The sequence below is a fragment of the Triplophysa rosa genome, linkage group LG22 (assembly GCF_024868665.1).
Source record: "Triplophysa rosa linkage group LG22, Trosa_1v2, whole genome shotgun sequence".
Taxonomy (NCBI): Eukaryota; Metazoa; Chordata; class Actinopteri; order Cypriniformes; family Nemacheilidae; genus Triplophysa; species Triplophysa rosa.
Window position 1 is genome coordinate 17,371,828 of NC_079911.1, and position 14,047 is coordinate 17,385,874.

The window sequence follows — 14,047 nt, forward strand, 5'->3', positions numbered from 1 at the left end:
CGGATTTGCTGACAGTTTCATTTCATTTGATTTCATTGTAGTGTAGTAAGAATCTCCTGCTGGTGCCTTAAAAGGCTTTTAGTCAGTTTGACAAACTTCAGCCTTCTCGCTCATGACAGAGAGATGTAGTATTGAACAGGAGCAGGTGCATGCTACCGCATGAGCTCACTAATTAAACATATTACACTTAAATTGATATGTGTGCGTGCGCGTGTGTAGCTGAAGTTCAGAGAAAAATGTCCAATGATTTCGCTTAATTTAAGAAAACCTGCTAAAAAATGAGTTTTTAAATCTGTTAAGCATACTTCCAGCATTCTCAAGTACTAAAAAAGAATACTAGTTTTCTGAGATTATGTCTTGAATTAAGTTTAGTTTTTTACCTCCTCACATGAAAGAAATACTGTAGTAGACTTTAGTATTTACTATAGTAACTTATAGTAAAATGCCTGGATAGTATAGTGTGTACACCTTACTAGTAATATACTAATGTATTATAGTATACTACATTATTGAATTATATACTAAAGTTTATGAATTATACTAAATACTACATTACACTAAATTTTACTATTGTCAATTATAAAGTATACTACAGTTTTTATGTAGGTCATAGTTTAACAAATGTGTAAAATTAATAAAGATATTAATAACTGGCCATCGGATAAGAAAAATAAGATACACTTTTTATAAACATTAATATCATATTTAAAAAATTAATGTCTTGTCCTATATAACTTTGAATTTTGTGTACATATATTTTGCTTTAAGGCTGTTTAGATATATTTACAGTAAAACAGGATCGTCATCATTAGAAAGTGATTTGTTGACGTGTAGTCAGTAAAGATTATGATTGGCGTTAAATAAACAAATCAGTAGTCTGAGTTTGTATGACCTAATTCAAATAATTGCGTGTGCGCGTACACATTCCAGACATTTGCATGTACACCAGTGCATCTCCTGCACATGCATGTTAGTCTCTAACCCCTTCGCTCTTGTACCAGATGTTAAATCATATTCTTTGAGTTGGAGTCAAACCAGACGCTGTTGACTATGATTCCTCACGTAATGTTTTTGATGGCTTTAATCCTCTGGATGTGGGAAGGGAGGGGAGGGGTATTTCCCGGCTGGCTCGGACAGCTATGTGACATGTTTAGCCGAGCACCATTAACGCTCTATTAATGTTGAGTGTCGCTGCCATCCCATCGTGCTGATGTTTTCTCTTCCTCTTTCTCCATCTGCAGCAGCCAAGAGTCTGCTCAACAAGAAGGCCGATGTCAAGGTAAGACCTCCTCCACTCCTCTTATACCTCTCCTCTGCTCTTTTTCTCTCTTTCTGTCCTCATACTCCTCCAACTAGCTTGATATTCTATAAAGCAGACTGATTCTTGAAACTTTTGAGCGTTGGTAACAAATTGATGTACAGTATGTCTACAGGGTTGATGTGTGTTTGTTGTTAATTTTGCAGTCGGTTGCAGTTTGTGTCTTCTGTAAGATTAGATAGATGGGCTCTTTGTGGTGACCTGGTCACTGGGTTGGCAGTAATGACCAAAATTGTATAGATAGAGGTATGAGTAGTTTCTAAACACAGTAATACTTTTTTTTTGTTTTGTGTACAATTTCAACAAACAAAAAAAACCCGTAGTGGCCAAAAATGTCTGGAGGGCATATTTGTACAGTTTTGCTTTTTAATTCCCCCTTACCTTTGTTAAAAACAACTAAAATTTAAGATGTATGGTATACACAATGAAGAGAACACTGAACTTTTAAGGTGTTCACTGAATAAAATTAATTGACAAAAAAAGCATATGAGGGAATATGAGTTTTATTCTAATAAACAAAAAAACTAAGATAAATAAAAATCTGAGAGTAAACAAAGCATTGAGTAAGATTGAATTAGTTATTAATATTTTATTGATTCTCTTGTTTTTGACTACAGCAGTCCTTCTCCTGACCCTTGACCCTTTTGCTCGTGTTGTGTTTTTTGTAAAACCTCCTTAAATTCTTGTTAATTCTCTTTAAAAAAAAAAGTCAATTCTCACTACAAACTCAGCATACATAGAAAATGTTAAATATGACTTTAATAATCTTTTAAAAGCCCCAAATTGGACATCACTTTATTAGCCGTAATAATGTTTGTTTTTTGGCCAAAACCAGTGTATAAAATGCTTTAAAAATGTTCTGATCTAAATCAAATCATCTAGATTTAATGTTTTTTTTATTTATGTAGAGGTTGATAAATGCAAACCTAAAGATACGAGCGCAGCTTCACACAAAAACAAACACGCTGCAATAGAGTTCACGTGTACATTTGGAAGGTAAATTGCAAAATAAATCGATATATGCTGAATTGTGAACTTTATATAACTTACTATTGCACAATGTGCCCAGTAGTCTGGTGGTTTATATATTTTTTATCATTGGATTTATTACTAGTTTGACCTCCTGCATTCCACCCTCATCTTTCTTAAATTTCTTGTCTCATACTTCATTTACCCATAATGCCTCTTTCATCACTTGACCCAGTACCTCCATTTGCATTCCCATTCTAAGCATTTCAGCGCTCGATATAAAGTAACGCAGGTTGGTCTTTGATGGAGAGAACGGGGACAGATGTTGACCTCTGACCCCTAATGAGCTGGTAGAGAAAGTGCACTTTAGAGGTGCATTTGTTCTGTTAACACGTAATCCTCTCAGACAGAGTAAAGGTCGGTTTATACCTCCATCCCGCTGCAGAAGTAGAAATGAAACTCTGTGCGTTCAGGATTGGATGAGAAGTATAATCTGTGGAATAATCCTCTACAGTCGGTCGGGACAGACTCTCTCCCAGTATTCATCATACTTTACGTAATCTCTTAGCATGCCGTTTTTATGAGGCCGGTGCTAAAAAGCACTGGGAGGAAAATCCTGCCGTCCATTTCTCCAGCATCACTGTATATTTGTAACATTCAGATGTTTCAGTCCTGAAGGTTATTTTCATTTGTTACATAGATCAGTTATCTTTCTTAAAGACGTCTCATAGTCTTCTCTCACTGATATAGGAATAAGATAATATGACCAGTTTTTATAATAGTTTTTAGATCACTTTCTATGTCCAATAAAAGAAGCGGATGTTGAGGATGCACCTATTGGTGATACCAATTTTTGTTGTGATGGATGACGTGTTTTTATATTGGAAATTAGGCCGTTATCAGCCAGCTTTTGTTAATAATTATGAAGGTTGATGAGCATATTATTTCTATATTTTATTTTCATGGTATTATACAATAGACATGGTAGCCTTTAAATGTAGAAAAGATTTAGAAGCTTCTGAAGCCTGACAAATATGATTTATTCAGATACTCTGCGCTATTCTGAATTCAGTACAATAATAAACAATAGGCAATATACCCTGATGCTGATATGGTTACTGATACATCCACACTTTCTCATCTCTTTCTCTCTCGCGCTGTGCGGCCTAGTCTGAATCAGCACCGCCTGCCGCCCACTGTCAGCATTTTAGTCCGATTGTGTTCCCTTCCCAACGTTCCCTCTGCCCTCTTCCTGTAACTCCACCACTGATTCACTCAAAAACCACCCCACAGGCACCTTCGACAGTAATGTTCATTTTTCTGCCGTTCTCATTAGCTTTTCAGGCAGGTGCGACTTTCATCGGCCTGTGATAGTCGGTTGCGGTAATGAGCCGCTTTCCCTCTCTCATCACCAATCATGCCATGCTTTCCCCGCCTACGCCTCGCTCTCTATCCATGACATCTTTCCATACCGATTCCGTGTGTGTGTGATGACAGAGGAGGGTGGGCCACCTCAGTAGGGAATGTAGCTCTCGCTCCAGGAATAGCTGACAGTCTGAACCCAGGGAACCAAGAGACAGAAATAGACACCTCCGCTGCATCTCGCTCATTGCTTAGCAACTGGCTCGCCGCACTCCTCCATTCTGACATTTCCCTCCTTTTTCTGTGCTCTCGTTTTCTCACGTCTTGCTTTTCGCACCGCAGTGTCACGCAGAACATCACGGCAGGAGAAATTGTGAGGATGTGGTTTAGAGTGATTTATCGCTGACAGACCCTCACAAATACAAGTTAACTTGAAAGTCACGCAGGGTCTCACCTGAAACACCTGCACAGGTCACGAGTCACAATAATACATTTACACAGAGATACTGAAGAAAAACTGTGAGGGGAAAGTCTTAAAGGGATACTTCAGCCAAGAAACAAATTTCCCCATGTTTTACTCACCTCAAGGCATCCTGACTGAATATGACCTTCTTCTTGAAGAATAATGCAGTCGGAGTTATAATACCACGTATAGCTGCATTTTTCGTTTTGTTCCAATAGGGTACCGTCTCCTCTGTGCGGGAACATTTGTCACCGTCATTTGCCAAAAAAACAAGCCTCAGGTTCATGCGCAGCCGAGGGATAACGGAAGTTAGACATTATCGTTAATAGAGTTGTCAATATAGATATTTATCTTAAACAAACTCATCGATTTCCTTCAGAAGACCTTTGATAAGACCACGGAGCCATGTCGAGCAGTTCTTTGATCGATGGATGCACTTTTTGGAGCTTCAAAAAATTGCCCCCCATTCACGCCCATTCTACCGTTTGGAAGAAAAAGGATACGTAGTTTTATAACTCTGACTGCATTATTCTTCAAGAAGAAAGTGATATGCAGTCAGGATGCCTTGAGGGTGAGTAAAACATGGGGAAATTTTGGCTGAAGTATCCCTTTAAAGAGACAGCGCACTTGAAATTATAAATCGCACATCCTCATGTCGTTCCAAACCCAAATGACTTTATTCTTCTGTTGAAAACAGTAAAGATGGTTTTAAGAAATATCCTGATATGGAAAGACTATTACAGAGGATTTAAATACATTTGGAGTGTATTTGAATATTTTTTATTTTATTTATTGTTTATGTCATTTATTTATTTTAGTTATTAATATTTGTTATATTTAACTTTTTATATTTTTAGTTTTCAGTTTTATTGATTTTTGTTTCATTTTAGCTGCTTACTTTTTGGTCGTTTTGTTCTTTATTTGTTTATAAATGTTGTTACACATTTAATTAATTTTTTATTTCTATTTTTAGTTTAGTTTTAATTTAATAATCTTATTGCCTCAACTTAAACGTTTTAATAATTTTGTTTAGTTTAAGTTTTTCATATGTTATTTAGGCCTATATTTGAATTGATTTTAATTATCAGAAATGGTTTAATAGTTTCTGTTAATGTACAGATGCTGGCTCTTTTTTGTCATTTTGGAGCTCGACATCCCCAGTTCTCCTTCACATTTTTATTACATGCAAACATGCACGTTACATGCAAAAAGTCAAATGGGGTTAGCACGACATGACAACAGTTTCTATTTTGGGAAAACTAAAACTCACATAGGGGTGAATTCGAGTTAATTGGGTCAAAATGTGTCCCAATCAACCTGATCTCACCCTAGAGGATATTTTGTGTACGTTAACCTCATTTATTCATGTCTTTTATCTTTCAGCAGATCAATTTCTTACCAAAACACACGCCGTTTCTCAACTTTCCACCCCCTTCATTATATGTTCTGTGTAACGAATGTTCATCATAACATGTTTTAACACTCTCATTCCATCCCTCCATCATCCCCACCCACCCAGAAACGGAAATCCAGTTCAACCGTTCAATACATGGTGAGAATGATTTACCATCTTCATTTCATTATCGGTTTATTCCAGTCTCATTATCCACTCCTTCATTTGCTTCCTCTGTTGGGGTTGTTTGTTATCTTTTATGCTCAAATATCAAGTGATTGATTTTAAAGGGGGCATTATATGACTCTTCAGACGCAGGTGAGGGTGTACAGTAGTTAGTAAATGTTGTGTTTTGTCAGAACAGAGATTGGTGGTGATCTCTGCGTTTGGATTTCGTTTTGGTGCTGCTTTGTGTCTGTTTGGACGTTTTGTATGATTGTTCCTTGTGTAGTTTTTCTGGGAATTATTTTCTTTATGGATGAGATATCCTATGGCATTTTTGTGAGCATTTGTCCTCTGGACTCTCATTTACATTTCTCTGATTTATCCTGCTGGAACACAGAGTAAAGTAGCTTCAGGTGGTCAGGTTGCTTGATAGATGGTTCGTTGGTGGTCTGTGGTGATTCAAGTCTATAACCTAGATCGTCTACCAGGTCAACCTTGACTACAATGGTTAGTAACCATCTAGACAGGATACAAACGATATAAACCAGAACTTGGTTTCCAGCTTAGTCATGTTTTACCCAGGTTGATTTGTGATGATTTTTTTATTTTAAAATACTTAATGTATGAATTTCTCTCAAAAAACTTATTCAGGTCACAGTTTATTCCCAAGCAAAAACAATATATTTCCATTTTAAAAACTTTTTTTTTAATTTAATATGGACATTTTCCTAAAAGTTCTCACTACTATAATGCACTTTATTCTGTTTTAACTTTCAAACTCATTGAAGTGAAAATAAGAATGAAGTGAGAGTCGCTATTAAAAATAATTCTTCAAACTAAAAACATCCAGGCACATTTTGGTTTCAAGAATTGGGCATGCTATAAAAATCCTTATGTCTCTATTCAAACTATAATTTCATTTTTTTTTTTCGATTTTGTGGGGAAGAATGTGAGTCAGACAACTTTACTGACATTCACCCGAAAGCTCACTTAAAGAAATGGTCTTGAGGACAGACTATAATTGAGTGCTACATATATAATACAGAACTGCCCCACGCCTCCGAGCACATTATCACCTCTCTCTCTCTCTCTCTCTTTCTTTATTTCTCTCTGTCTCTCACCCTTTTGCCCCACAGACACCCTTTAACACCCTGTTTTGTGTTCCGCACAGCCACAGTCGAACAGCACCAAAAACAGCATAGTCACCAGTCCCAAAGGATCCGTCCCCTCTCCTGCTCTGGTATTTACCTCCTTATTTCTCTCTGTCCATCTTTCCCTTCCACTCGTCTGTCACTTTGGCTTCCCTCTCCTGTCTCGCGAGTGTCTATCTGTGTAAGCCTCCGGCTGTGTAAGACCACCTGTCACACACTCTGTGTGTTTGTGAACGACAGCTGGAATCTGTGCGTCCTCTGTCACAGTTCCGATTTTTAAGTTGTTTAGATTGTCATTTTAGTCAGCGTCATGTTTTAGTTCTCGTGTTGATACAGAAGGTGAGTGTTTGTGCATGAATGTGTGTGTTTTGCCGTGTTTTTTTCTGGTCAGACTTGTTTATTACTCTGTGATCGACTCTGACTGTGCTGTGTTAGAAAGTTTCATTGAATATATGTGTGTGTGTGTCTGTCTGTGTGTCTCTGTTTGTGTCTGTCTGTGTGTGTCTGTGCTTCCTAATACATCCTTCTCAATAAACACAATACTTGATCTCAAAGTATTGGCATGCTTGAGTTTGGTTTTCTGTTGAATCTGAAATAATGTGCAGAACCAGATATGACAAAAAAAGTAATTAGAGCTTTAAAATAGCAACAGAATTATAGAAACTATAAATAATGTGAAATAAATTTATGTTTTGCTTCGGTCAGAGTAGCTGTAACAAGTTTTATGTGTTTCTTTAAATTTTAATGTTCTTTAAACTTTAAAAAGTTTTTAAAAGAGTCATCCATAGCAACAACATGTATTTAGTAGACTTTAGAATTTACTTATATGCCTAACCTCCGGTTAACTTCCGGTTTGTTTGGCTAGTGTCTAATAATATAACTATATATATTTAATTTATAATATTAATTGATATTATTATTTTATTGTATAATAATTGTATTAAACAAACGATTTGTTGAATTTTGTTATATGTTCATTTTATTAATTAAACAATTTGTTGAATGGGTCCTGTAGTTCAGTCGCATTTTAAGATACCATATGGTACATTGACATCTAGTGGTTGAGCTTGGTATCGCAGTCTACATTCATAATATTGGAGAGGCAAGTTTAGCCATGTAACGGTTCTTCTTGGTTTCTTTTGATTGTTATCAGAAATAATCTACAGGCACTCTATTGTTTGTGAATGTGTACCGGAAGTTAAGGGCAGTCACGAACGCGCGCATGCGCAGTAACCTTTGTTTATGCAGTCACTTCGAAACCATCTATAGTAAACTGTTGTAAATACGGTAGTATACGGAGTGCTTTTGAACTATAGTAAATATTTAAATAGTGTTTTGTCATGTAGCACTAAACATAGGCATTAAAACATAAGTCTTAAGCTCTAAAGATCTTAAATTTAGATAAATGAACTTAAATTTGGTTAATGTCTTTGAAGCAGAATATACAGAATATCAAAAGGATATTGTCTAAATAAATCTATGAATTCTCATTGTTTTTTTAACATCTTTGAAGCCTCTGTTGTCAAAAAAGCATCGCTGCAGCTCTGGGCTTTCAACATCTGACTGTTTGTTGTGTTTAAAGAGTCAAGCTCCTCTTAAAAGCTTCAAAAATATGAGAACAAAAGGCCGGCCTTGTCCATTAGCATCAGCAGACAAACAAAGCTTTATGTTATCTGTTTAAATCACAAAGGATTTAAAATACAGGAACACAGAGTGACTTTTTGGAAGATAAAGCACTCTCCTGTCAGTTCAATGAGCTTGTTTTTCAACAAATCACTTTAAAACAGTTATATGACTTTATGTAGTTTTTATTAGGATGCATATCTGTTGAGCTCTACATGAATCAGATAGTGTTTACAGCCGTGGACCGTCATCTTCAGATCTTCAGCAATTCTCTGCCCTGAACTAATATCCGCCAATAACTTCCTGCCCTGTCTCTCAAACCCTGCGAGTGTCTCTCTCTTCATCTCGCTCTAATCTCCTTTGGCTAACACGATCTTCTCGTTTTATTCTTGCCATCTCTCACCTCCATCTCATTTTGCTTCTCTTTGTTCTCTCTTTCTCTGGTTTTCTTCTCTTTATTTCTCTCTGTAGGAACCTCAGACCACTGTTATCCATAACCCAGTGGATGGGACCAAGGTACATTCTCTCTCATCCCTCCTGTCTCATCCCTCTGTCTCACATGCTCACCCCTCTCTCCTCTGCTCTGCTCTGCACTTCTGGTGCCAGCAGTCTCTTTATTCTGGGATGCGGGCGAGATGATGTTTTGGTGTCATGGGTGAGCGTGTTCTTCAGATTGAGACAGGAGGAAAGGGGGTTTTCACATGAGTTGAAAGTGATAAAGAATGCTTGTGTAATGCAGTATTCTCAGTGTTGAAGTTCATTTTTTTATTTACTTTTCACTTTTCTAGAATAGAAAGGAATAGAATTCTATTCTGTTCGTTCATTTACGTTTTTCATTTACTTTTTTTCTACATATTAAAGAGAGGGGGCAGGGATTATTAGTGAGGGGTGGGCTCGCGTGCATTATTTTAATGCGTCAGAAGCTAAATGAGAGCTGTTTAGCGTGCGCATGTGGGCGGCCGTGTGATCTTTGTGCTGCCACCTGCATCATAGACATGAAGAAGACGCACAGAAAAGCATTGAGGTGTAATATTCAGTGTTACAGCCTCACCAGGTGGCTGATGGGGGAATAAAGCCTCTGGTGTGGATCTGGATCTGTTACTGTATTATGTACGACTTCATTTGTGGTTACATTACACTCATGTCAGTGGCAGTATCGGTTGTGTTATAGTGGAGTTAGTGACCGTACGTTGAGTGTGTGGTGTTAGTGATGTGTGTGTTTGTGATGGCGTGTGATTGGTCAGTAATTTGTTTTGTCTGGCTTGCAGGAATCTTCAGACAGCAGCAACACAACAATCGAGGATGAAGATGTCAAAGGTGAGTGAAGTTGCCTTGTTCTAGTTTTATTCGATTTTTTATGAAGCTGACGTTAGATCAGCTATACCAAGTAATGTGCTTTGACATAGAGATCCATTATTTTTTTAAAGAAGACCTGCTACAAAACCTGCAAATAGTGTAGTATAAAAAACACTGATGAAAACACTTGAACAAAAAAGAAAAACCTGATGCATTTCATTGTGTCTGAAATGTTAACCCCACTGTAAAAAATGTTTAGCCCACACAACAACAAAAAATCTTAGTACCAGTTTCCCCTAGCTTTTTCTTGTTTACTCAACTTTTGATCAAGTAGCTTATCTCAACAAAATTTTCTTACTAATTACAAAAAAGACAAACCAATTGAAACCAACTTGAAATAACTGGACAACAAGCAAATTCGTGAGTTCACTCAACTATGGATTTAAGTCCACCCAACTCAAAATATTAAGTTTTCTTACTAGGGATGTAACGAATCACCATGAGCCGGTTGAAAATCGATTATAATATGGGACGATTCAAGTCGGTTGAGATGTAAAACGAATCGCAATATATGTTTTGAACCGCAGGGGCTGCTGTGTTTACTGCAAACTTGGAAAATGTGGATATGCTGATATTTCTGAAGTGTAAAAAATTACAAGAATGAGCATTTCAACTAGTGAAAATGTAATTCTTGATATCAGGAATTTCCTTTTTTTTCTAGTGACAAGTTCATTGTTGATTATAAAGTATGGTTTTTAGTAGTAAGAATTGCATTTTTGATATCTGAAATAAGATTTTTAACATGTAAGAAATGAATTATTGATATCTGAAATTGAATTTGAATGGCAGTCTGTTGTGATATTTAACTAGTGAAAATGCAATTACAGATATCAAGAATTACGTTTTTTACTAGTGAAAATGTAATTACTGATATCAAAAATAGCAATTGTTACTAGTAGAAATTCTATTCTTGATATCAAGAATTATAATTTTTACTAGTAAAAATTGAATTGTTGATGTCAAAAATTCATATCCTGATTAAAAGCTAATTCGGCTTGCCATAGCAAACACTAAAACAGGAATTTTTGAAACACTAGATTTAATTTTTAGATAATTTTTAGAAACACTAAAACACATTTTTTTAAAAAATGATTCAAAACCGAACGAAATATGCCACATTACATGCTGGGAACATTTCTGCTTGTTGCGTTTACATAATTTTGCAAGTTTTGGACAAAAACTTGAGGATCTAAGTCTAGTCAACAAAATAATCTTCGTTAGCAACACGCTGTGGAATTTTGTTCAGTACACACAAAATAGTGGCTCCTTCTACAAAAATGTTTTTGTTCAAGTAACGTAATTACCTTTGTTAGATGAACATATTCGAGTTGGATTTTTTACAGTGATCAGCAGGCCGCATGAATTCCTTTCAGTGCTTTAGTTTTAGTGTTCACTCAATTCTCTCTCAACCTGCTCTTCTGGGAGATACATTTGAGAACACTCCAAAGGCACCTTGACTGTATTTTTACCTGTAGGAACAAGAGAAGCGTGGGAGATGTGAACTAAGGCTGTGCGTGTGTGTCATGTCACTTCACTTTGCATAGTTTATTTTTTTATGCGCTTCTTGTGCATTTGTAAAAATGACAAAACTGTGCTGGACTGTTTGTTAACCTTGTTATTGTTTTAACCCTTATAACAGATTGTGGTCAACCTCTCTTCGCCCCAGTATTACTTTCTCAATTTCTTCTTCCCGTTCAATAGGGAAAAGCCTAGATAGTGGTTCAGTTAAAGCCCCCTCTGAGGTCAGCCAATCACCTCTAAGCTCCGCCCCTCCCGTCTTCTGTAAGTCTTGACTGATGTGCACAGGTTTGGTTTGGTGTGTGCTGCATCTTTTAGCCATCACTAACATCCCAACACAGTCCAGAACAAAACACAACATCAGCAGAGTAAATATGCTTGATCTTTCAACGCCCTGATCTGTCTGGTTTTTGCTTTATTAACTGTTGCGCTATGACGCTGTGGTGTAGTGGTTAAAGCTCAGGATTAGGTAACTTTAACAGTCAAGCCAAAAAATTGTCAGTGTTCACTCATTGTCATGTTATTCCAAAGCCAAAGCACAATAAGAGATGGTTTGGCATGTATTTGGACACTTCACCTGCACGCAGAGCTCTCTTGAGACGCATGGGTTTGATGAAACGTCATGTTCTCTTCAGTTATTATTACTCCTCTCCTCTCACGTGTATCCAGCCACCAAACTGACAGACATCCTGGGCTGCGCTCGCAGGGGTTCGGGACCCGCGGTCGCGTCTGACAGTGAAGTCACTCCCTCCCCTCCACACACCCCCGTCACGCAGAGTGAGTGCAGCGCCCCCTGCAGGACTCATCAACCAATCCAACCTACACACACTCGTGCACATGGTCCAAATGAACTGTAAATATTGCTTTGACTTAGTCAACTATTTTTGTCTTTACGTTTTTGTTTGTTAAATTTAATTGAAGTCTTATGTCTTCATTTTCATTTATTCATTTAGAAGATGCTTCACAAATGAGAGAGCATTGAACATATCAGTGACAATTTGAAAATGTAAAATGCTTAATGTGTGGCTCAGTACCGTTTAATAAAATAAAAAGACTAATAAATCAACAAAATAAGGTATAAAGAGCAAGATAAAAACAGAATTAAAGTTCCCGTGAACCGGAAGTTGCGATCGTTTTTACTCAAGTATTTTGACGCATTTCCGAGTGAAATGGAATTTCGAATGAGAAAAATAGTGGGCGTGGCTTTTGTCTTTCTCTGCGATTTGATTGGATGTATAAAAACAGCCGTTACATTTTGAAATGGAACTGGCATCAGACTGACAGTTGAAGGGGCGGAGTTAAAGGATGAATAGTCGCTACAGGACGGAAGTGCATTTTCAGATTATGTCTGCACGCGAATTTTAAACTACAGTATTTACAATAAACGCTGCAGTATTTCATGAAAAAGTAGGCATTGTAATTTTTTATTTCACTGGGACTTTAAGAAATAGATCATTTAAATATATTTACAATGTAGTACTGTATATAGATATACTGTACAGTAATTGGTGAGTGTTTATTTTGGACCATGTTTAAAGTGTGTCTGATGGTCTGAACACCGCTGTTTTTGATTCCCCATCAGAAGATGTCTCCTGTATTGTATCATTTTATGTCTGTTTTATATTTTTTACATCGTTCCATCTCTCCCCTCATGTTGCGTTCATGTCCATATCCTGACCCTCTCAGCCCGGTTCACAGATCTGGTGAGTGGTGTGGGTCGAACACCCACCCAGCATCCTCAGGTGGAGTCAACTACCTCTCGAATTTGTGCCCCCCCTCCCCAGCCCTCATTCCCCCTGACCCTGCCCCCCTCCGGTCCCTCCGTGTCTGTACAGAGTGAGTACAGCGTGCTGAGTGCCTGTGTGTGTGAAATTAAGTCTTGAAACACTAACACAACTAAAACTTGTGCGTTCTTACTCTAGTATACTTCGTAAAGGCAGCCAATCATGCTGGAGTGTCCCATTTTCAGTTTTGTGTGCATGTCGTGGGAGGCTGAAATGACCTCACTGCTTGCATATCGGCAGGGGTGAGCCGTATCCCACCTTTGACTTCTTTAATGCATATGCGCTGTCAGATTGGTAAAGAGAATGAAGAGCGTGTCATGATTCCTTGAAAATGGAGCAGAAAGCTGTGAATGAAGGGAAAGAGATGAGTGTTTTCATTAGAAGAGAGAGAGAATGAAGCGTGGAGAACATCTTATCTGAGGGTTCAGGATTAGAGTCAGTACTACTCTCACTGATTCTGCCCATGTTTGACCTCAGTGTCAAGTTTGTCATTTTTGTCATAAACAACTTGGAGAAATTGGCGGGGGTTTTTAAACAAATGATGTGCTTTGACAAATTGCTAGTCTGACTAATTTATTGGGCATGTATTTGTCCCTGCATCCATTTACCAGGAAGATAATTATTTAAATGCAAATAAAGGTTTGTTTTCAAATGCTTATTAAAAACCACAAAACTTTATTTTTTTCCTCTGCATGTAATGAGTGAAATTGTCTAAGTTTGGAAGTAGTTTCTGTTAAAGCTGCTATCTGTAACTTTTCTTGATTAAAAATACAAATCAGTTATTGAAAAGTACATTAAAATGTGTAAATAACCTGCAATTTTATATTTTATATCAGAGAAGCAAAGTTATGAATCATCTTTAACTGTTTGACAGTCCTCAGTTTTGAGTGAGTTATGTAGCATGATTTATGTACTGTGTGTGTGTGTGTGCCCCCCAACCCCCTC

The 14,047-nt window shown here is 37.2% G+C and overlaps 1 protein-coding gene across 10 annotated transcripts in view; it reads left to right on the forward strand.

Annotated features, from left to right (window-relative positions):
- Positions 1–13,946, forward strand: part of LOC130545748 (calcium/calmodulin-dependent protein kinase type II subunit beta) — a 32,568-nt gene extending 18,622 nt beyond the window's left edge. Inside the window, exons 13-19 of one of the 10 annotated variants that reach the window (XM_057320473.1) lie at positions 1,242–1,279; positions 6,842–6,910; positions 8,916–8,960; positions 9,713–9,761; positions 11,502–11,582; positions 11,988–12,095; positions 13,005–13,945. In XM_057320473.1, coding sequence (XP_057176456.1) covers positions 1,242–1,279; positions 6,842–6,910; positions 8,916–8,960; positions 9,713–9,761; positions 11,502–11,582; positions 11,988–12,095; positions 13,005–13,201 — 587 coding nt within the window. In that variant the 3' untranslated portion in view covers positions 13,202–13,945. Of the gene's footprint in view, positions 1–1,241; positions 1,280–5,631; positions 5,665–6,841; positions 6,911–8,915; positions 8,961–9,712; positions 9,762–11,501; positions 11,583–11,987; positions 12,096–13,004 lie in introns of all 10 variants that reach the window. The other 9 variants (XM_057320466.1, XM_057320472.1, XM_057320465.1 and 6 more) reach the window with 9 other exon arrangements.
- Positions 13,947–14,047: the final 101 nt, after the last annotated feature.